A 23,364-nucleotide genomic window follows, 5' to 3' on the forward strand; every position below is an offset into this window, starting at 1 on the left:
TAGGCCCGTGAGCCACAACTACTGAGCCTGCGCGTCTGGAGCCTGTGCTCCGCAACAAGAGAGGCCGCGATGGTGAGAGGCCCGCGCACCGCCATGAAGAGTGGTCCCCACTTGCCGCAACTAGAGAAAGCCCTCGCACAGAAACGAAGACTCAACACAGTCATAAATAGATAAATAAATAAATAAATAAAAGAACGTGAATTTCTTTAAAAAAAAAAAAAAGGTAGATTATGATCTTCTGCAAGTCAAGACAATTTTAACCCAAATGTGGAATATAGCTCCTTTTCAAGGAAACGTCACAAGATAGCTGTGTTTTGAAGTGTTTCTTATATTTTATAAATATGCTCTGGTTCGCCGTGGAATCCTAACTTTATAGATTGGAAGACAGCATATGATTATGCTAAGGTAAGCTGACTAAACGAATAGGCTGGGAAATCAGGGTGGAGGGATATAAAAGTAGGAAGGAGAAGATGCTGCACGGAGTGGTTTGTATATGAAGTATGTGCTGGGGGTTCCTGTAGATTATTTAAGATTTCACTTAAGATGTCTACCAGCCAAGAGAGAAACACAGTCAATCATGGGGTCACAGCATCTATAGAGTTAAAACTCGAACGATGAACAGCTATTTCTGGAATTAGGACCAGAAAATTCTCTGGTGTGCATGGTTCTGAACAGTCTGCCAACCATATTGTTCCAGTAGTTATAGTACTGAGATCCTTAAGGTTTTTTCTGTTAATGTGGGGCACAGACATCAGGTTATAACTGAATTCTCTTAGGTGGACATGAAGTAATGTTCTACTTCAATACTGTGCCCTGATTATTTCTGAGACCTATAGGAAATTCCACTTATGAGGAAAGTTAGGAAAAATTAGAACGTATTTGAAAATTTGAAACTGAAAACTCTGTTGCTTGTGAGTTTTCTGATGAAACAGAAGGGTTTGGGGCACCAAAAAGTCATTCTGATTTTTATTTTGATTTTAACGTTTGATTTATTCAAGTTACATTATCAAAAACCTAGTTCTTTACATTTTAAAACTTGATTTGCAAATCACTGCTAAGTGATCTTTGAATAATATTTAGTTCCTATTTACAGATGTAGCTAATTGAACATCTACAAACATTTAAAATTGCATTTATAAATTTGTTATATTTGGTTTCCTTTTTAAGTACTATTGTTAGCAACTGACAGTCTTTGCAAGTACTTAAGAAGTTCTTACACATCTGTTCTATTAAACTTAGAAGTATTGTGATCTTTAAGTTTTCTTAAATCTTCTAATGCTGTATTATGCAACTCAGTCTTCCTCTAGTCAAAAGATACTTTCCCATTTAGGAAGCCAACAACTATCACCTCAGGTAACTTAGGTTATTTTCTACCAAAGACATAAAATCTGAGTTCTTCCCATACTAATCAAGGAAGATGTTATGTCACAGTATGTAATTTGGGGACTTGCCTAACTAGCATGCTTGGAATTACTAATATCCAGAGATTATTGACAGAAAAACTGATTAGATTCCTATAAGCAACCCTGAGTGAGAATACAGAAGCTTGTTTATTGTTGTCATGTCAAAGACACTATAGTGTTAAGAAAAGAATATTCACATAAACCACCTGCCTAGACCCAAGCTCTGACATGACTTCATAGTCCTACTCACAGAAGTCTGCAGTTCCCAGCTGGTTTGCCCATTTGATTTGATTTTACATTTCTTCAAATTTTGGGTAGTGCAGATCTTTTCTATCAGAGTCTAAAGACAGCTTACAATGAAGGAGTCCGAAGATATTTAAATGCCCTGTTGTCTAAATCTCAATTCCGTATCCCTTTATATTCTCAGAATCAAGCAACTCTTACAAGTATTTCAAATGATATATGATGGAATTTAGTTCTTTATATAGTTTTTTTCTGACTTGTAGTCACTTCTTCCATGGGTAGTCTAGCCTAGTGGCATTACTAAAGAGTCATTCCTGAGATCTGAACTGTAGAAATGATCCCTGAAAGTATAGTCTTAAGAGATATAGACAGCAAAATTTGGACCTCTCTCCCCTTTGAGAATAGGAGTGTAGGTTGACCGTAAGCTGAAGAAGGCTAAGTTAAATATCAGACTGCACTGGAGAAGCACTACATTAAAACAAATTACCAAATTATGTTTCAAAACCATACAGATAGTTTTGAGATTGCATTTATTCGTAAATAGGTAAAGAATTCCTCAATGTTTTTCAAAGATTAGCAAATGAAATGTATAGTTCATACAACAATAAACTCAGACCTGATTTAAAAATTAAGAAAAAGCCATAATCTTCTGCTTGTTCTAAAATGGTAAGAAATCAAATCAGCCTCCTAAAATTTCATAAATACTACTTGGGATACAAAATTTATCAGGTTTTGGGTGGTTCTAAAGAAATCGACTATTAATAGAGTTGAGAGTGAGAGTTGCCCATGGATGGGTTCCTAACCAAAGTGCTATCATAAGATGAGCTGAAGTTGTATAACTTGGTCTCAAATTACCGTGTCTGATTCAGTATACCCTCCCCATACAATACTGAGACAAAGTAGTAAATGGAAGGAAGCTAAACTATTGGGCCCTTATTTAGTCCCAATCACCTGGCAGTAAAATAGCAAGGCAGGCAAACAGTCTCCATAGATGTGATGAAAGAACAGCCATCTCACATGGGGGAGGCTGACAGTCACAGGGATTTTGACAGAGTATCCCGGGCTGATACCAGCATCTGATAATCCTGAGTCCTAGAACACTAGCGTTATCAGATTAGAATGGAATTAAGATGTCTGTAAAAGTAAATTTACTGAATATGTGTTTTTTTCTTTCTTATTAATTTTAACTACATAAGTAATATATAGTTTTTTTTAAATACCTAATACCAAAAAAAAAACAAATTTAACATTACAAATAAGACTAAAGTACCTGTTGACCAACATCTCCAAATCTAGTATCTTCTTTGGAGGTAACCACCATTATCAGTATGAAGTATATCTTTCCAGCTTGCTTGCTATGCAATTATATGCATATATTTACTGTTGGAAAAATGTATTTTATGTTGCTGGGTTTTTTTAATATTTAAAATGAATATGCACGTTGTTCTGCACCTTGCTTTAGTCACTTAATATCTTGCTAATCTTTTTATGTCAGTAAATAAAGACATTTGTTGAGTGCTTATAATGTACTCTTTCAAGCATTTGTATATCTATTTAATGCATTTAGTCTTCATGACAATGCAGTTATTATTATGTTGTTATTATCATGCCCATTTTAGCAGCTGAGGATTCTGAGGGAAAGAGATATTAGAGAAATTGCCCAATTTAGTGACAGAGCCACCGTTTTGGGTTCTGTTCAAGGAAGACTAACTCCAGGTCTCCTCTCACGGCAACTATTTTACACCGCCTCTCTGAGGTACATTAGCCTACCTCTGAATGCGGTGTGTATCAACCCAAAGCCCCATGGGTCCATCTTTTGTGAACTTGCAGTGACTGAATGATATGCAGATACTGTTCAAGTTTAAAGATGCCACCGAGTGCCTCATTTTGCTCGGCATTTCGGTTGATAATAGCACAAGCCAGGCAGTGTGATGGTATAAGGTGTGTGTGACTGTCTTTGAGGAGAATAATGCACGTAAGAATGCGGAGCAGACCCCATTGTTATGCTGCACCATTCCCCTACTTCCCTCGAAGCCTATGTCTGATCTGTGAGCAGCATTCCATTTACGTCAAAAATAACGTCAATCTAGTGAAAGAAGTGAATGACTCAGAGCATTACTGTAGAGAACTGGTCTCTGTGTAATATGATCTATAACATCCTAATTTCACAGAACATTTTTCATAACAGCTGCTAAAATTGTGATCGGATCCATTAACTTCTTTTAAAGGATCCAATGTGAAGCAATATTGAAGCTAGACTTAAAATGCAGGTGTACTGAGGTGGAGTCCCACCCACTCAAACCTGCATTATCGTTAGCTACTTCATACCTTTTCTGCATTTGTCTGTCTATATTTATTGATCCACTTGTGTCTGCTCTTCTTTTGTATTTCTAGCTGCATTTGAGTCAGAGATAGGCTATTTCAGGGTCTGGAGGGTCTGAAAGAAAGAACAGAGAAGAAAGGAGAGAGGAAAAGGAAGTTTTCCTCTAATTCCAATGGACAGCAGAACAAGATACACTGGAGACAAGGGGTAGAGGAAGAACCCAGGGTCTTGCGTTTATGAAAGTAGTGTTATGCTATGCTATTGATTAAGATCTCTGTAGAGAATGAATGACAGTGAGAGAACATGGCCACCAAAGCCCTTACATTGAGCAGCTCATAACTTAGAAATGTTGACCCAGTTGGATTTCTCCTGCCACATCGTCATCCACAAAAGTGACAGCTAATTTTTCTATGTAAGAATTTTATTCCTTGGATAAATACAAAGTCAAATAAAATCCCTCCATTTTATTTTTTCTTCTGATGCTATATCCTTCTGGGAATTTGTAAAGTTAGCCCTTGACATGTATTTTTGTTTGGAACGTAGAGTAAGACTAAAAAGTTTCGAAGAAGGTGGAAGGTGACTTGTGAAATTTACTTTCAGACTTGAGAGTGTCCTTCTAGAAAGAGGATAGGCTTCTGAGGACTGAGCTTTATCCAGTCTTCCACAGATTAACTGATAAAGTCAGTACACAAGTTAGTGACCTGTGAGCCTTGGTTTTCCTACCTGAGAAAAAAGGCTGGGCCAGAATCCCTAAGGTTCGTTTGAATTATAATATTCTGATTCTTATATGACATGGTTGAAAAATACAGCTTCTAGTGGTCATTAGATCACCCTTCTCGTTACCCAGCAGCATAATCCTGTACACATTTTCCTTCTCTCTCACACTAATACTCCTGAGGGGGTTGTTACTTGCGGTGTCTTTAGTAGTTGCTTCCTCTGGACAGCCATTTCTTCCAACTTCCTTCTGGTGTAAGAGTTGTTGAAGTGAAAGTCCTCAGCTCCATTCCAGTTTTATAGGTCTTAAAAAAAATTTTTTTCCTCAGGATGGGAATACAGATTACTGATTTATAATCCATTAATCACTGCTGTAAAGAGGTCCTGAGATCTTTGTTTTCAGGCCCTCAAAAATTGTTAATTGGATGTGATGTGTTGTTGGCCACTTGGATAATGGATTTAAAGCACTGCTTCTCAGACTCCAGCTAACTTCATGTTTAATAGGTATCACTACATTTGTGCACTCCAGCGGTTTGCACCCAGTCAGTGCTAGCTGATGATAAAGCAAGCATACAAGATTGCCATTTGGGGGGTGTGCAACACCAGGACCAGGCGAATTACTGAATAGTAATGGGGCAGAAGCCCCAGAATAATTTTCTATACTCTCAACCCTGCTGATAAGCAGTTCTCACATTCCCTCGCTTTGTTCAGCACCTAGTGATGAGGTAGCTACTGCAATCCTGGATGTTATATACTATGCTGAGTCCTCCAGAGTTAGGTCTCTATTGCAAAAGGAACCATGTTTACAAAAGTAGAATGAGCTTCCTGTTTGGTTCTTTTTGTCACCAGGTAACCAAAGTTGTTACTAAACCAACCAAAGAAGAAATCATCTGAGAAATAATTTTTCTGTAGTTTTCAACATCTTCCTTTTTTATGCTCTTCCACATATGTGGAAGATTAATAACATTTCATAATAACATATTGGAGAAATGAATTTTCTAGACTAGTCACATCATTTGTGAATTGACAGCTGAACACACTGAACTCTAATTGCATTAAAATCTTATTCTAATAATTTGTTCAACACTAGCTAAATTGGAGTGTACAGACTAGTGGCCTAGGAGTCAAAAAACTAGAATACGTAGTCACGGCAGCTCATAAACTAGCTATGTGGATGAGGACAAGACAGTCAAGTTCTCTGAGCTTCAGGAGAGGAAAAAATATACTTGACTGCTCTGTCTCTTGGGGCTGTTGTGAGGAACAAATGAGATGATGTATGTGACAGTGCTTGGTGTTATAAAATGTACAGTCTAAATATGAGATAGATAAGTTGTAAGATGTGTGTGTATGGCAGTATATCTAATTATATTATTGCATTCCTCCATGTGGTATTTCCACTTTTTATATGTAAACAAGAGCTGGTGAAGTTGATTCTCTCCCGGTTATCACAACTCCTAATGGGCAGCTACAAGTTCAGATTTTATTGAAAAGAGGAAATTAAAGTGATCAAGGAGATTATTTTTTCTTCATTGACATGTAAAAAATAAAGGGACTACTGATAGAAAATATTTAGCTGTCTTTAAATATACTTGAATGGTCTGACTTTTCTGAATATCCACTTTTCTTTCAAGAAAGCAAAGGCAAATAAAGTGAAAAGGCAAACCTTCTGTACATATTGTTATTCAGTGGCTGTATCTCTCAGGGAAAAATATATTTAATTTTATTTGTTAGAACCATATACCAAGTGCTAAGTTCCATAGATAAGAAAGGTACAACCTGAGGTGCTTCCTTGTTTTGCTTTTATAATATAATATATTTAGAACATAATAATGCTTCATAATATTTAATACTGTGAAAAGAATTTCCTGGGGTAATGCTACTGTGAGAAATTGTTTTACTCTATTAATATCAGTACATATTAATATTTTCTACAACTCAGTTATTTGCTTTATTCTTAATAATTTAAATCCAAGAAGCACTTGATTATTAAGTTCTTGAACATTATGACTTCATTTAATGACTGCCGCTCTGAAAAGGTAAAATAGGATTAATGACCAAACTTCATTGTTTCTAAGGAGTGGCTACATCTGCAAATGTAAGGAGCAGTAGCATTCCACATAAATTCAACTAGGGGAACACTTTTCCTCAGCCAGTGCCTATTCAGCCAGTGTTCATGGGTAACCTACCCTCTTCCCTTTTAGAATGGCAACTTTTGAGTCCTGACTTAGACTCTGGGCAGCAAGATTAAGGGTGGGGAGAGGCAGACTAAAGAGAACCACAGTGGTTTCTCCCTCTAGCCTCTACCAGGTCATTTTGTATATGTTCCACTTCACTCTTTTTTTCTTTGAGTCTTTTTATTTAAAGACTTAAACACTTTCCTTTGAAAAATCTGTGTAGTTTCTGGTGGGGAGAGAAGATATCCAGGAAAAAAAAATGAGACAAAGACGCATACACGTAACTTGGAATATAAACTTAAAAGTTAATAAAAGGAAATTGGGGGGCAGTATTTCTTTTAACTTTTCAGTTCTTTTACTTTATTTATCTTACAGTTTTGTTGAGATATAACTGACACAGCACTGTATACGTTTAAGGCATACAGCATAATAATTTGACTTACATAAATCATGAAATGATTATCACAATAAGTTTAGTGAATGTCCATCATCTCACATAGATACAAAGTAAAAGAAAAAGAGAAAAAAATATTTTTTCCTTGTGATGAGAACTCTTAGGATTTACTCTCTTAACTGTCACATATAACATACAGCAGTGTAATTATATCTATCATGTTGTACATTACACCCCTAGTACTTATTTATCTTATAGCTGAAGTTTGTACCTTTAAATACCTTCATCTAATTCCCCCTTCTCCCACCCCCACCTCTGGTAACCACAAATCTGATCCCTTTTTTCTGTGAGTTTGTTTGGTTGGTTGGGGTTTTTTTTTGAAGCATAATTGACCTACAACACTATGTTAGTTCCTGTTGCACAACATAGCAATTTGATATTTTTATACATTACAAAGTGATCACCACAGTAAGTCTGTTTACCATCTGTTACTATACAAAGATATTATGCTATTGTTGACTGTATTCCCCACTCTGTACATTTTATCCCCATGATTCATTAATTTTGTAACTGGAAGCTTGTACTGCTTAATCTCCCTCACCTATTTCACTCATTTCCATATCCCTTCCTCTTTGGCCACCACCTGTTTGTTCTCTGTATCTAAGACTCTGTTTCTGTTTTGTTATGTTTGTTCATTTGTTTTGTTTTTTAGATTCCACACATAAGTGAAATCATACAGTATTTGTTTTTCTCTGTCTGACTTATTTCACTTAGCATAATACCCTCTAGATCCATCCATGTTGTTACAAATGGCAAGATTTCATTCTTTTTTTATGGTTAATAGTCTGTTGTGTATACACACACACACACACACGCACACGCACACACCACATCTTCTTTATCCATCCATCTATCAATGGTCAGTTTATTATACTTCATCCATAATACTAGTAAATTAAGTACTTGTGGTGGTTTACCTGTTTTTTGTTTTTGTTTTGCTTGGATAGCCCGACCTTGTTTTATTTCCCCAGCTATCTTAAATTTGCTGTTGAGGTAAGTTCTTTGCTGGTCTTTCTAGAGAGTTCAAAGAAGAACAAGCTAAATTTTCAGAATCTCTGTTTTGGGTGGAAAAAAATATATTAAGACCAAAATGGTACAGTCCTTACTTACAGTTACAGTCTTGGTAACTTTTGCTGTAGAAAATTTATGCTGATGGTCACCTTTGGTATCTGCTCTTGACCTGGCACCTGACTTTTTTAGGTTTTTTTCTTGATTTCTAAGATCTCCCAACTTTGACACACCTTCTTGTATCTTTGTTCATCCAACACTCCAGCATGCATTCATGTAAATAAATAAATACAAGTGCGTGCTTTTTATAGTTATGTTGTAGAAAGGTTTTAATGGTCTTTGGATGTTAGATTTTTGTTGTTGACTTGGTCATCTTTAGTGTTCATTTCTTCCCTTAGGCTTTGTACATTTCTCCTAAATCTCACTGATTTCTTTGTTACCTCTGTTACCAGACAGGCCGCCATGGTTGTCACCTGTTTCCTGCCTGGTATTACTGATAACCTTGAGATTTTGTTATCAGTGTCTATGGTCTCTGTCAATCCTCTCCAAAGTTTTCACAGATTATTTTGCAATATTCTTTTCTTAGACTTTAATGAAGCAGTCCCAGAGACAGAACGCCTGGATTCAAAAGCGCTGAAAACCCGGGCCCAGCTTTCCATGAAGAACAGACGCCAGAGGCCCTCTAGGACAAGACTCTATGATAGTGTCAGTTCAACAGATGGAGAAGACAGTCTGGAGCGAAAGGTGAGTGCCCCTGACCGCTTTCTGACTTGTGAGTTTGGGCTGTATCCTTGTTCCTACAGCTTATTGAAGATAATGATTTTCCTGCAGCCATATTCTGTATTCTAGTTGGAAACAGCTGGAATAGTTCACTTCTTTGTCTCCTAAATTCTTATTCACCTCGATATATCGTTGTAATTCAAATTCTTTCTGTACTCATTTGATGAACTAATAACCAAGAGCATTATCCATATTGTCATATTTCATGATGGTGCTTTTGATATTCAGCTGTTGGTTTTATCTGATGGTAAATAATGAGTGTACAAGTCATTGTTTCTACATGTCTTAGGTATCTGTGGTAGCTACAAAGGTAATATGGTGAATTGTTGTGAACTATGTAGTCTTATCTGTAAACCAACAAAAATGGGTTTTCATAGGGATTTACTAAAAAAAGGTCCGTCTGATTTCAAAGTAAGTATCACATGGGACTGATGCTCAGTGGCATAACCTCCTTTATAATCTCTTATACCAACAGCCTTCAAACAGTTTCTATAACCACATGCACATTACCAAATCACTTCTGCCCAAGGGTTTGAGAACTTCTCCAGAATCAGATTCTGGTGCTTCATCCCTCACTCCAGTGGCTGGCAATGTGCCCTTCTCGTCTGACCACATAGCTGAATTTCAAGAGGGACCTCTGCACCCAGAAAGGGAGCCTTCCTCCTCTACTGGGGGAGACACGTCATTCTCCTCTCCTTCAAAATCTGATCATGATATGGAAGAATCTCCTTGCCACCATCAAGCCACCACCAAGAAAATACTACAAGAAAAAGGTACTGTTAATTTTGTTGTTGTTTAGCTTTTGTTTTGTCTGACTTCACTAACACCTCAATTTGTGCCATGTAAAAATGGCTCTTTTCAAAAAAAAACAACAAAAACAAAGGCCTGTGTCTTTTCATAGCTAATAATTAATACTGCATTCCTTTTATATTATGGGACAAGAGAACACCCTTCTCTCATTTTTACTTTATTTTTTTTGATCTTTTCCTACCTGATTAGTATTTCACTTCTTCAGCTTTCTACAAGTTTACTATTGAAGGAAATTCTTCAGGAGGCCTTCGAGAGATTTTGTGTAATAGTAGCCCATAGTTTCAATAACTACTAACATAATCATTTAGAAAAAAATATGTATATATGAAAGTGAAAACAATATAGGTCTTAACCCATTAATTGGTTTTTATTTAGAAGAAATTTTCACAGTAATTTATATTGCAAAGACTGTTATAGAAAAGCTATGATAAAGATAATGCAGGGAGATTAGTCAATAAATTTGAAAATATGCTCCTAGAATTAGCATCAGAATTTCATAGCAGTGTCAATAGATTGTTGTCCTTTTAGTTGTATGCTTTAATTTATAGAAGTAATAAATTCCTGTTTAAACAAGTGAAATGATGCAGAGATATATAAAGAACAGGTTCATTTTCTTCCTGCCACATCTGATGTGTTCCTTTAAAGTAACCGAGAAGATTTGGTTATATTATTTTCACATCTGAAATGCACATAGATATGTATGGTGTGATTGTGTGTCCATATATATATATATATATATATATATATATATATATATATATACACACACACATATATTTAAAACAAATGTATATATATATATAAACAAAAATAATTTCTGGTGTGTGTTTTGTTTTATATACTTTTTTTTATAAAAGTGAATTCTACAAATGACATTATTCTGCAGTTTTGTTATACACATGATAATATTTTATGGACATCCCTCTGGGGCACTATACACAAATTTAAATGACAAGATAATCTTCTATAGTGAGCCGATAATATAACTGAGGCAACCCTTGTAGTATTGATGGACATTTAGGTTGTATCCTGGGTGGGGGTAGGTTGTTGTTGTTTATTTGCTTGTTTGCTTACCACTGTGAAAAAGATATAAGCATTCTGATGCTTTACATTCTTGTATGCTGATGCTTTCATTTCTGTAGAATAAATTTCCAAAAGTTGAATCGGTAGTCAGAGTATATTGTACTCAGAGGAGAATGTATGGCTTTAAATGCTTGTATTGTAAAAAATAAATACTGAAAATAAATAAAATAAATATTCAAAATAAAGGGAAAGAACAACCAAAAAACAGAAAATAGAAAGGAGGGGATAATGAAGATAAAAGCTGAGTTTAATGAATTTTTATTAACATGAAAAGCCTACTCTTAACACCTCCACAAAAAAAACGCAGCAAAGCTGTGTAAAAGTGAATAGCCCCCTGGAAGGACAGGTTAAGAAAAAAAAATAGAGAAACCAAAACACCCACAGCATTTGAAATGAGAAAGGAGATACGGAGGTTAAAAAAAATTTTAAGAGGGCATGCAAACTCTGTGGCAGATTTGAAAATCTAGAGGAAATAGAGGATTTCCTACCAAAATATAAAGTACTCAAAATGGTCTAAGAAAAAGAAAACCTGAATAAGCCAATAAGTACAGAAATATAAAATATATTTTTATAGCTTCCATTTAGAAAGGTACTGGGCCCAGGTGGTGTTATAACTGAATTCTGACTCACCTATTAAAAAAATAGATAGGAAAAGATAAAATAGAGCATCTATTTTATGTTAATTATTCCAGGAGGATGTTTTTCATTTATTTTATGTAGCTAGAGTCTTAAAAACTAGTAAAGATAATGTGGAAGAAGAAAATCTTATTATACCTTAAGAAATATATCTTATTTCTTATTATATAAGAAAATCTTATATAAAATCTAAATGTAGATTCATTTTAAATATGATGCTCATAAATTAAATCCAGGAGTGAAAATTACTTATATTCCATAATCGTGTAGGGTTGATTATGGAAATGTAAGGATGGTTTAACATTAGAAAATCTAACTGTATGAATCATCATATGAACAAAGGAAAAGCGAAGTGTTATAATATTAATAGACATTGAAAGGAATTTGATATAATTTTTCAGACATTTCCTATAAAAACTTGTTAAGTAAAGAAGGGATTAGGAAAAAATCATCCAAATAAGATTAGTTATTTACCAGAGAGCAATGACAAAACATCATACTGAATAATGAATCTTAAGCCACACAAAACTAGCAGATTATTTAGAGACACAAACAAAATGTTGAGGTTACAAATGGAATGACAAAGTTAATTACTTGGGAGGAGTGTCAGGGAACGAAAATGGAAGAGAATATACTGGGGACTTCCTAGGTATAAACCTCATGGGAGTGGGGTGAGAAATGAAATGGGTGTTTATTTTATTGTTTTTCCTTTAAACTCTAAAATTATTTTATAAAATACTCTTGATTTCAGTAGACAATAATATATATACAGAGTTAACTGATAGACTTTATATGTCTAACACACAAGTAGCTTCAAAGAATTTTTTAAGTCAAGCATAGGCTAAGGTAATAAATCGTCAATTTATTGAAGAGAAAATTCATGTTACTTATAAAATATGAAAAGGTGATCAACCTCATTAATGATCAGAGAAATAGTCATTTGAGTTAGACACGCATCAGATTACTTCCACCAACCAGTGCTGGCAAAGATATGGGACACACTCATTCATTACAGGTCTGAGTGTGCATCACTACTCGGAAAAGTCCATGCTCACTTATCTCTACCAGAGCAACAGTTGTAATCTTTCTACAAATACATCCTGAACATAGAAACACAGTTGATTGTGGAGGCTCACCTTGTTTTGTAACTCTTAGTAAGTGTCATAGCTTTATCCCTGATATTTTCCCTGGTTTCCTTCCCTGAGCCTATTGATTTGCCGGAATTATCTTCCACAGACTGGTCCTAAGCATAAGTCTTCCAGAAGACGTTTTAAGGTAAAAAAATAAGTACTTAGGGAGTACAAGATACTAGCGGAGGCAAGAGAAAATATGTCAAGCCTGCTAATTCATCAAAAGCAGTTGTAAAGTTGGTGAAGGACTTACACTGTGATTTTGGCCTACTTTCAAAAGAATGAAGGCTTCAGAAACTGTCATTAACTAACCTAAATTGTGGATTGTAATGGCACTTTTATAGAAATATACTTGTGTGAAGCCCTCTGTCATCTCCTCAAGGAAAAAAAAATGTGTATAGACCTTACTTGGTTCATAAGAAGGCAAAAGAGCAGAAGCATATATTTTGGAAATATAGGTTAATACTTTGTAGTCCACTGTTTGAGTTTATAAGGCATAACTTAGCTATCTGAAAGAAAGTACTTTATAGTCGGAGAGTGGATCCCTCACAAATGAAATCTGACTAAAATTTTTTAAAAGTGGCTACATCTTGTCTAGATTATTTCTCTTTTCCTTTTACTTCTAAAAGCAGATGTTTCATCTCAAATTGGAGAAGTATTACATGGATGTGAGTTGTGCTTCACAATCCATTAGCAGTAATATACAGCAAAATGTGGTTAGCAGTGATTAGCATTAAAATGTGAGAATTCCGTCTTTTCTCCAATACCTCCTTTGCTTGCTACTGCCTCTTCTTTGGGATTAAGCTTCCAGCTGTAGTAAGCAGGACCAAGAAACAAGGGGTGGGTAGTTTCTTCTCCAGAGACAAACTCTTAAGCTTTCCCATTTTTTTATTTTCCTGGATTGATCATGCTTCTGGGTAACTAGAAAGGAGCAATTAATTGAGCTTTTATAAAGTATTACCTTTATAAATAGTCAGTTACTAGTATGATAACCATTATTAGACATTAACTATGACCAGATGAAAGCAGTGCCTCACATTCTTTCCTTCCCTGGATAAAAGTTTCCAGCCTTGAAGAGCTTCCTGTGCCTTCCATGTTCACTAATATTAATCCATTCATTCATGTATTTATTCAACAAATAGTTATTGAGCACCTGCTCTGCATCCGGCATTGTGCTAAAGGCTGAATATACAATGATAACATTCCATCCTTTCCTGCAGGGAGTTTGCAGACTAGAGTCCGTTTGTCTGTCTCTCTGTCTCTGTTTCTCTCTCTCTCTTTGATTTATTGCTTGCTTGTTTGTTTGGTGACAGACCCTGTCTCTCTGACACCGCACAACCACCACCATCAATAACCAGGAAGCCCCTGTACTTTCTGCCTTCCACTCTCAGGCTCTGTTGCACCTTGAAAGATAGCAAAGAAACCTATCAGTCAAGACTCTTTACATTCTGTGAAATCCTTGAGTTCTTTGCCATTCAGAGCAGGACTCAACAGAGGTTAAGTGTGGTTAGCCTGATTTACCTGTGTGTATGTGTTTATATGTGTGTGGTTCTTACAACTCACTGGCTCCTTAATAAAGGAACTAGAATGGGATTTGTACTCACAAGTACAAACTTCATACGTAACATGCCACTCCAGGAAATTCTGGTCCTTCTTCAAAGCTCAGCTTAAATCTCACCTCCTTTAGTGGACCCTTTGCACACCCTCCCCATTCCCAGACAAAGTGAATTATTCTCTCTGATCCCACAGAAATTTTCACACTGTTACTTCTGCTTCTGTCACTTTGTGTGTGATAATAAGTGATCAGGTTGTCAAGTGTGAGCCAGAGTTTTCTCACTCGTCTGATTCATCTTTGTATTCATGGCCCCTAGTAAAGTATATGCATATAATTGATATTAATAAGGTTCTTGGATGAATTAATAAGTATGTCTCTCTAGATAATCAGTACAAGTCTTCTAGAACAGAGGTCGTCAAACCAAATTTGGCCTCCACCCGTTTTTTTTTTTTTAACGATTTATTTATTTATTTATTTATTTATTTTATTTAGTTTTTGGCTGCATTGGGTCTTAGTTGCGGCACACGGGATCTTCACTTAGGCACGTGGGATTTTTTGTTGCGGTGCGCAGACTCTTCGTTGTGGTGCATGGGCTTCTCTCTAGTTATGGCGTGTGGGTTTTCTCTTCTCTGGTTGTGGCGCGCAGGCTCCAGGGCGCCTGGGCTGTGTAGTTTGCATCACGTGGGCTCTAGTTGAGGCGCATGAGCTCAGTAGTTGTGACGCACGGGATTAGTTGCCCCGCAGCATGTGGGGTCTTAGTTCCCTGACCAGGAATCGAACCCACGTCCCCTGCATTGTAAGGATTGTAAGGTGGATTCTTTACCACTGGACCACCAGAGAAGTCCCGCCACCCCCTTTTTTTTTTCTGATGAGATAAATGCTTTTATTTAATTAATTTATTTATTTATTTTTGACTGCGTTGGGTCTTCGTTGCTTCACGTGGGCTTTCTCTAGTTGCGGCGAGCGGGGGCTACTCTTTGTTGCGGTGCGCAGGCTTCTCATCGTGGTGGCTTCTCTTGTTGCAGAGCATGGGCTCTAGGCACATGGGCTTCAGTAGTTGTGGCATGTGGGATCAGTAGTTATGGCTCACGGGTTTAGTTGCTCCGCGACATGTGGGATCTTCCCGGACCAGGGCTCGAACCTGTGTCCCCTGCATTAGCAGGCGGATTCTTAACAACTGTGCCACCAGGGAAGCCCCTGCCAGCCGTTTTTATAAGTAAAGTTTTATTGGAGCACAACCACACTCATACAGTTACATACTGTTTTCATACTACAGTAGCAGAGTTGAGTAGCTGTGACAGAGTCAGTAGCCCACAACCTAAAATGTTTACTCTCTGGCCTTTTACAGAAAGTTTGCTGACTCCTGGTCTAGACATACATTTTCTTCCACTCAACATTGCTGGATAAACTCTGAAAATGTCTTAGTCATTGGTTGCCGTTTATCAGGATTTTTTAAAAGTGATATACCATTACTTTTGATCTAGCAAGGTACCACAAAGGTAATAATTAAGTTACAGCTGTAGTTGATTGCATTCCTGGGGCAAATTCTCCATTCTTCAGTTGAACACCTAATTGAAGTTGGGTGTTTTCTAAATTGCACCGGTACCACATTCACAAGTCATCATTTTGTTGTCATATTTGTGAGACCTCAGTGGAAACTAGGATAGAAAGAATCCCATTATAACTGGCTAAATGATAAACATCTAACCCCATTTCAGTTAAAATTAGAGAAAGTAAAAGATTATTCCTAGAGGTTTGTTAAGCAAGTTATATGGCAATAAAGGGCATGAAAATATTTTCCCCCTGTCTATTCTTTGAGTAGCCTAATACTAAAGTTTTAGTCTCTGGACTTACATAGCAATGGGCCTTTGTTCAGACAAGGTTGAGTAAGTGAACTACTATCAGTTTTCTACTTGTGATTTGTTCATTATTCTAAGTGTATATGTGGCCGTTAGGGCATTGCCTAACACAGAACATATCTTCAGAAATATTTGTTGAATTAATGTCCTTGCAAGTAGAAATCTTTACAGGATTCATTTATTATTATGTTGCATTAGGCCTTTATACATATAGAAATAGTAAATTTTATCATTGCTCAGAGGACGGCGTGGTTAACCCTAGCTGAATTTAGTAAATGAGACATGACAAAGAAAATACAATTAGAGTAACTACTGAAGGACTGAAAAAACAAAAAAGATAGGTAAGGAAGGCATATAAGGCAGGGAGATGGCATTGACAGAGACAGGCACACATAAGATGAAATGACAGGAGTGGGGCTGTCCCAGCCTGCTGGAAGCAGTCTGTTTATTCAGGTTAGAGTGATTGCTCGTAAAATCGAACAGGTAGGTTAGGTCTATAGCTCTAGAATTTAAATACCTTAGATACCTTATCATATTACTAGAAAACCACAAGATGCTTGAGCAGAGGAATAAAAAGGAAAAGACACTAGGTATGAGGAAGTTGAGTTAAGAGACCCTGAAAGGTGGAGGAGCAATAGACAATGACAGGAAAGAATGATATGAAAATTGTTGACATGTATGTAAGTTGACAAGATCAAGAGGAAGAGAGTGAGGTCAAAACTGATCACAGGGTTTCTAGCCTCAGAAAACACGGTCTTGTCGTTAATAGAAAATAGGAAATCAGAAGCATTATGAGGGAAAGGTGATTAACTCATTTTTAGTAGAGGAGGTCTTGAGCTCAAGAGAGAAGCCAGGGCTGGGAGGTAGATTTCAGAGTCCCCAGAATAAAAGAAGAGGTAGTCAAGGGTCTTGTTGCAGTGAGACTAAGAAGAATGCAGTCCCAGAAAAGGCCTTAGTATTTAGCTCAGGAGATCAATTATTACCTTTGAAAATGAAGACCAGGTTGCCAAAGATTAAAGCTGGGTCACCCAACGTGAGGACTTGGACTTCTAATTGCTCGTCAAGGTAGTATTGGAGAGATTTCAAAAAGCCTAATGGAAATTCCACATACAGCTAAATAACAAACAAAAATGTCACAGTTCTTTTTCTTTTCCTGAAATCATACCAATCCAATGTTGGTTTTTATGCGGACTAGAAGTTCTGAGGTACATTAACGATGGATTTGATTGATTTAAAGCGGGAAAGTGCATTATTACTTAATCTTGCCTCTTCAGCCTTTTGAAAGAATTCATTTAAGTGTTCCTTGGAACACACTTTGGCAAATGTATGAGATAATGATGTGAGGTTGCCTAGCAGCAGGCTCTCTGATGGGCAGAACCAGGCTTTTAGTCCCAAGATGTCCACATAACCGCCACACTAATAGGTTACAGAGTGTTGCCATGTACATTGTTTCATCTGGTCTTCGCACCACTCGTTAAAATATCTCCCAGCCACCTTTATTTCCGAAAATAATAAGGCAGTCTCCTTTTAACTTTGCACATTCCTAGCTGTTGAGAGTTGCTCTAGAATTTATTTGGAAGAATCTGGTACTTTCTTTCCTTCAGGTTCTGTTAAGAAAATTGAAATCCTGCTTTTTTTTTTTAATGTCCATTAGCAAAATCACCTTAGAACGAGTTTGTGCCGTGTGTATATTTTTTTATGTGCATGTGTCACATCTGTGGCTATTTAATTCAGTTACCCAAAGAGTAATGATGCAAAGAGCCATAATAAATATTTGAGGTTAGAAGTGGATTTTGACATGGACATATTTCTTACTCTTCTATTTGATTATGTACATTTCAAGGAATTGATTATTATAATCTGTGTATCATTAACTAAAACTATGAAAAGCTCATTGCTAAAAATCCTTAGTGTATTTTTCAACATCCTGTGCTTCTTCAGAGCTTCGAAAATAGACTCTTAAATGAGAACTGTGTGCACATCACGGTTTGTAAGTTATGTGTGTTTAGAAATTTCTCCTGAAATAGACAAAAAGCATAAGCAAAATTAACCTGCAAGGTTAATTGAACACTCTCTTAGGAGAACTACACTCCATGCCAGAAGGTTGCTGGATTTTCTTTTTAATTTTAAAAAGAGACAGACACCAACAGACAATTGGGAAAGAGCAGTTTCATACACAGATATGCATCAAAGACACCGCTTGTTAATGATCTCAGATGAGTGGATATGCTGAAATATAATGCCAAACAGCATTCTTTGCTAAATAGCTCCAAGTAGAGCCTTAGGAGTTTCTACCCTGTCCAAGGTAGAATAAGTGCCACCAGTGGAATCTAGTTCCTACAACTGACATTGAATTCCATTGGGAAAGCGTCTCCTCTGATTGGTTTTTGGCATCATTTCAAGTGTCCCCATCCCCCAGCAGCTGCTGTGCTTTAGAGTGCCAGCGTAACTCGGAGAGAGGCAAAGATCATTCAGCTGCAAGCACTGGGGAGGTTTTGGCATCTTCCACATCATGGGAAGCCAGCCAAGTTGTGCTTAAAGCCAACTTCTAAAAAAAGACCTTTCAAAAATATAAATGTTTTATAGCTGAGCTCCTGCTTGAGAAGTCTCCCCCATGTTCTGTCTCCTGTATCCCAAGACTGGCCACAAGCCATTAGCAAGGGGCAGATGAGAAGGGAAAGCTTTGACTCTCACTTTCTCCCTAATCTCCCAGACTCTCATGGGTGATGTTCTTTACTGGACTTGGGACATATGGGGGAAGTGAGCTGGGGTCCTGTCAGAAGGTGCTAAAACCCAAAGGCAAGAAAGGCATGGAGGACAGAGCCCAGACATTTGAAGCAAAGAGTTGGAGCCAGAGAAGGAACAGAAGGAAAGTCATTTGGTCCCTGCTTTGAATGTAAAGGATGATTTGATAGTGTTTATTCTTGCTTATTTTTTTTCATTCCAGTTTATTTGAAGCTAAAATTCTTTGTGATAAGTATTGGGCTTCTGTCTAACAGAACCTCTCCTGGTTTGACTGAATGTTCCTCAACATAGCTATGTTTCCTGTATGTTAATAAAGGCATCCAGTATTTTCTTTTACTGTTAGGAATTGATGCAAACCCCGTAGATTCAGAGATGCAATGACTTTTGACAGTAGCTTTTTAAAAATGATAATAATTGCTTTTTTCACATATGTGTATATCCTAGATGGTGCCAAAGGTCCCAGATCACTGAGGGCATCAAGTTTGTTGGTGGTGCGAGGAGGAAAATTTAAGCGGAAGTTTGTGGATCTGGGGTAAGCACTTCATGAAGTTAAAAAGCAAGCCCTCTGTAAGAGAAGGATTAAATGAGAAAATGTCAAATTCCCCTTTCTGACTGTGTGCTGTCATTATAGGGCGCCTTTGCGAAGGAATTCCAACAAGGGAAAGAAATGGAAAGAAAAAGAGAAAGAAGCCAGTAGGTTTTCTCCAGGTAGCAGGTACGGGTGGGTGATTAAGAACAGATGTATCTCTGCATCTAAACTTTCTGGCCCCCTTCCATTGTTAACCAGAATTAGTGGTCAGTATCTCTGTGCTGAAGTGATACAGCTAGAGGTGAGATGAAAACAAATTGCGGTTTGTATTTGTCTTACTCCGATTGAAGCCTACACCTGGCCTCGGGTAGATCCGTTGGCTTAATTGCAGAATTATGGTCACATGAACAGTTTTAATAAATGTTTATCTAAATACAGCATAAATGTATCTATGTGATGTGTCAGTTAGACACATTTCAGCTTTTTTGCCTGGCTACCCACAATTCTTGTGTCTTCTGGTTATAAGTCTGAAAGGGTAATTTTGCATTTAAGTATCTTGTTGGCTTTCAAGACTGTTCTGTCCACATGCGGGTAAGAAAGACCAGTGTCTCACTGAACTCAGCTGTTACGTTGATTTTTGCTGGCGCCATCAACCATGCTTACTGTTCAATAAAGACTTTCCTATAGAGAAGTGAGCTTTGTATAGCACATTGTCAAGCTTTCCCAACTTTATTCTGAGATTACATAATTGTAAACTTAGGTTTATATAGGGAGACAGTAAAGCACAGAGCTCTCTCTGAAGTCCAACTGCCTGGGTTTGAATCAGCACTCTCCCAGTTACTACCTTTAAAACCTTCGACAAGTTATTTAGCCTCTGTGCCTTTGTTTTCTCATATATGAAATGAAGATAATAAGAGTAGCTACCTGTTAGTGTAAGGATTAAATGAGTTTTCATGTAAAGCATTTAAAATGGTACCTGGCACATAGGAGGCATTCAAAAATAATAATAATGATAGCAATCTGCTGTCATTCTCATTATTATTTGCAAGTTACAAAGAAGTTTTATATTTATCATTTCATTTGATCCTTACAATAAGATTGGGAGGGCAGATAATAATACCATACTTTATTGATGAAGAACTTCACCTTCATAGAATTTAATTGATTAGCCCATGATTATGCAACAAGCAATTAATGTCAGTTAGCTGGGGCTTGGCCTCCTGTCCAGATGTCTTTCCAACACTGCATGTCACCTCCTAGTTACTTAAGCATCTAATGATGTTTACATTTATTTATGAATTTTGGGAATCATCCCAATAGTATAGACTAAGGAAGAAACAGGCAAAATGCTAAGAATAAAAGAATGTAAAATTATTTGGGGACCACCTATCCATTTTATAGGTTGTCCCCAGCTGTTTCCTTTTTTCTCTTTTCTGGCATACACCTTGGTGAGAAATTGTACCTTCTCCCTGGGATTACAGGAGAATGGGGGAGAGGGTGAGGGATGAGAAGAGAGAATTCCAAAATTAATTATTTTTGTTAGTCTGGGTTTCCTTTACGCTGTACAATGGAGAAAGGCAAGAAAGCTCTGTTTATATTGAGGACAGGGATCTCAGGAAAAATAAGGCCATAATGCAACTCAAGAGCGCTTTTAACTTTGTGTGGTTTTAGAGTGAGAAATATAAAATAGTCTACTTTGTGCCTTAGAATTAAGAATAGAAAACTATCAAATATGCTCAGGGGAAAAAACAACAACAGATAGTGAAACCGTTTAAGGGAGAGAGAGAGATGCCCAAATGCACAGTGGGAGAGAAACTTGAACACTTCTGAAGTGACACTGTGCTCCCTTCGGTCCCTGGGCTCCTGAGGCAGCCACTACCTCTCACCTTTGGGGCCCCACCCTCAATGGGACATAAGCGCAGGCATCCAACAGAGGGGAGGGGAGAAGGTTTGACTGAATTTCGTCGTAGGAGCCAGAGAGTTCTCACGCCCTTGTATAAATTGCAGGTGAAAGTCAAGCAGGTCTTGACTCTGTTGGCAAATAACTCACCTTACTCCAGGCAAAGCCACCATAGTCCAGGGTGGGCGGTCATCATCGTGCTGCTTAACCACAGCTGATACCAGCTTTTGAGCCAGCAGCCAGCTAGGCTGCCTAGTCAGCTACATTTTAAAACATTAACTCTGCAGTCTCTCTGCATCAGTAGTCACAAACAATTCATGTGTACAACGTTACAAAGCAGTTTTCAGTTAGAATCCTAGTTTCATAATTATTTGTAATTACAGTAGAAGGTTGACAGGACTGAAAGGAATTCATGGAATTGAAACAGTAGGGCAGGGAAGAAGAAGGACTTTTTCAGTTTCAAAAAAATAAATTTTTGAGCTATCACAGTGATTGGTTAACAGTAATCAAATCTAATGACAGCCTCCATTCTCCTATGTAGATGAATAATGGGCCAGAACCTTATTCAGAACATATTCCAGGAAGTACAGTTACTGCCCAGTAGGAGCATAATGCAGTTGAGTTGGTTTCACAGGGCCCCCCCTGAAGGTAGGTGGGTGGCAAGCACCATCAGCTGCAGGGTCCCACTGCAGTTGTGGAGAAGAACTGGGAGTAAACTCATCACTCCTGTGAGGTTTTCTCAGAAAAAGGAGGGACTGATTCACAAATTGAGTTAGTAATCTTTTAGGCTTTTCATCCAGTTCTTATAAGATTGTAAAAATCTGATGAGGTCATTCAATCAGTGATAACTGAAGTCTACCGGACTTGAAAGAGGCCAGACATTCGCTAAATGTGGTCTTGGTTTTAGTTTTTCCCTTCCCAAAGAGTAAAGAATTTACTGTATTCCTTGTGGAGACAAAGTGATTCAAATACATGACCAACATGAAACAAATAGATGAGGTTAAAATAAGAAGAAGTAAACCCTACAGAGATATATGGTTTGGTTCTGTCCTTTTCAAATACGTGCTCAGTGAACTTTCTGATTTAACCAGATAACATAGCAGATAACAAAAGCAGGAAACACTTAATCATCAGAGCTTGTTCATCCCTTAAAGTACATACCGAAGAGTAAGATAAAATTCTCTCCTTAGAATAAGGAGCCACTGGTGTCAGCGGAGTGTCTATTTTTGGAGCTCTGTAGGAGAAGCTCCCAGTTTAGTCACTGAATGGAAAGCCCTGTGAGCAGATATGTGTATCTCAAAGCAAGGCTAGAAGGTGGCTCGTGGGAAAATTATGGGGAAGGGAGATGGCGCTCCTCTGTGGAAGCAGATCTGCTTTCACCTTAGAAGTGTGAACAGTGGAGAAAACACTGAGCTGGAATCCAGTATTCGTCCTGACTTTGCCATAGGTAAGTCTGAATTCCTTGGACCTTGGTTTCCTACCAAAAAATAAGTGTGGTCAACTAAAACTACATGGTCTGTAACTCCCTATGCATCTCTGCCTGCACTATCCAGCATGGTCGTCTCTAGTCAGATGTGGCCGTTGAGCACTTGAAATGTAGCTTGTCTATATCGAGATGTGTTGTAGGAGAAAAAGCATGCTCGATTGCAAAGACTTCGCATGGAAAAAAATAGAATGTGACATATCTTAGTATCTTAATAATTTTATAATACTGATTACATGTTGAAATAATATTTTGAATATTTTGGGTGAGATAAAATATGTCATAAAAATTAATTTTACCTCTTTTTTTCCATGTGGCCACTAGAAAATTTTAGTTTACCTATGTGGTTCATATTATATTTCTTTTGGACAGTGTTGATCTATATGATTCTATGAAAAACATACTCTTTTGATTTCTGACTCTTTTGTTGGTCTGTAAATTAGCATGTATTCATTTGTTTGTTTATTCTTTTTTTATCTATATGTACTCCTCTTTGTTCCAAATATTATTTGTGTATATACAAAAATACGTATGG

The 23,364-nt window shown here is 37.2% G+C and overlaps 1 protein-coding gene across 12 annotated transcripts in view; it reads left to right on the top strand.

The window, feature by feature from the left end:
- The window catches only part of PPP1R9A (protein phosphatase 1 regulatory subunit 9A), a 292,981-nt gene that overhangs the window by 248,265 nt on the left and 21,352 nt on the right, over positions 1-23,364 (top strand). For 7 of the 12 annotated variants that reach the window (XM_059933861.1, XM_059933860.1, XM_059933865.1 and 4 more), the window contains 4 exons: positions 8,906-9,063; positions 9,575-9,872; positions 19,362-19,449; positions 19,549-19,632. In XM_059933861.1, the coding sequence (XP_059789844.1) occupies positions 8,906-9,063; positions 9,575-9,872; positions 19,362-19,449; positions 19,549-19,632 (628 nt within the window). The remainder of the gene's footprint in view (positions 1-8,905; positions 9,064-9,574; positions 9,873-19,361; positions 19,450-19,548; positions 19,633-23,364) is intronic. The other 5 variants (XM_059933870.1, XM_059933871.1, XM_059933872.1 and 2 more) reach the window with 2 other exon arrangements.

This window comes from Balaenoptera ricei, chromosome 9, assembly GCF_028023285.1.
Source record: "Balaenoptera ricei isolate mBalRic1 chromosome 9, mBalRic1.hap2, whole genome shotgun sequence".
Taxonomy (NCBI): domain Eukaryota; kingdom Metazoa; phylum Chordata; class Mammalia; order Artiodactyla; family Balaenopteridae; genus Balaenoptera; species Balaenoptera ricei.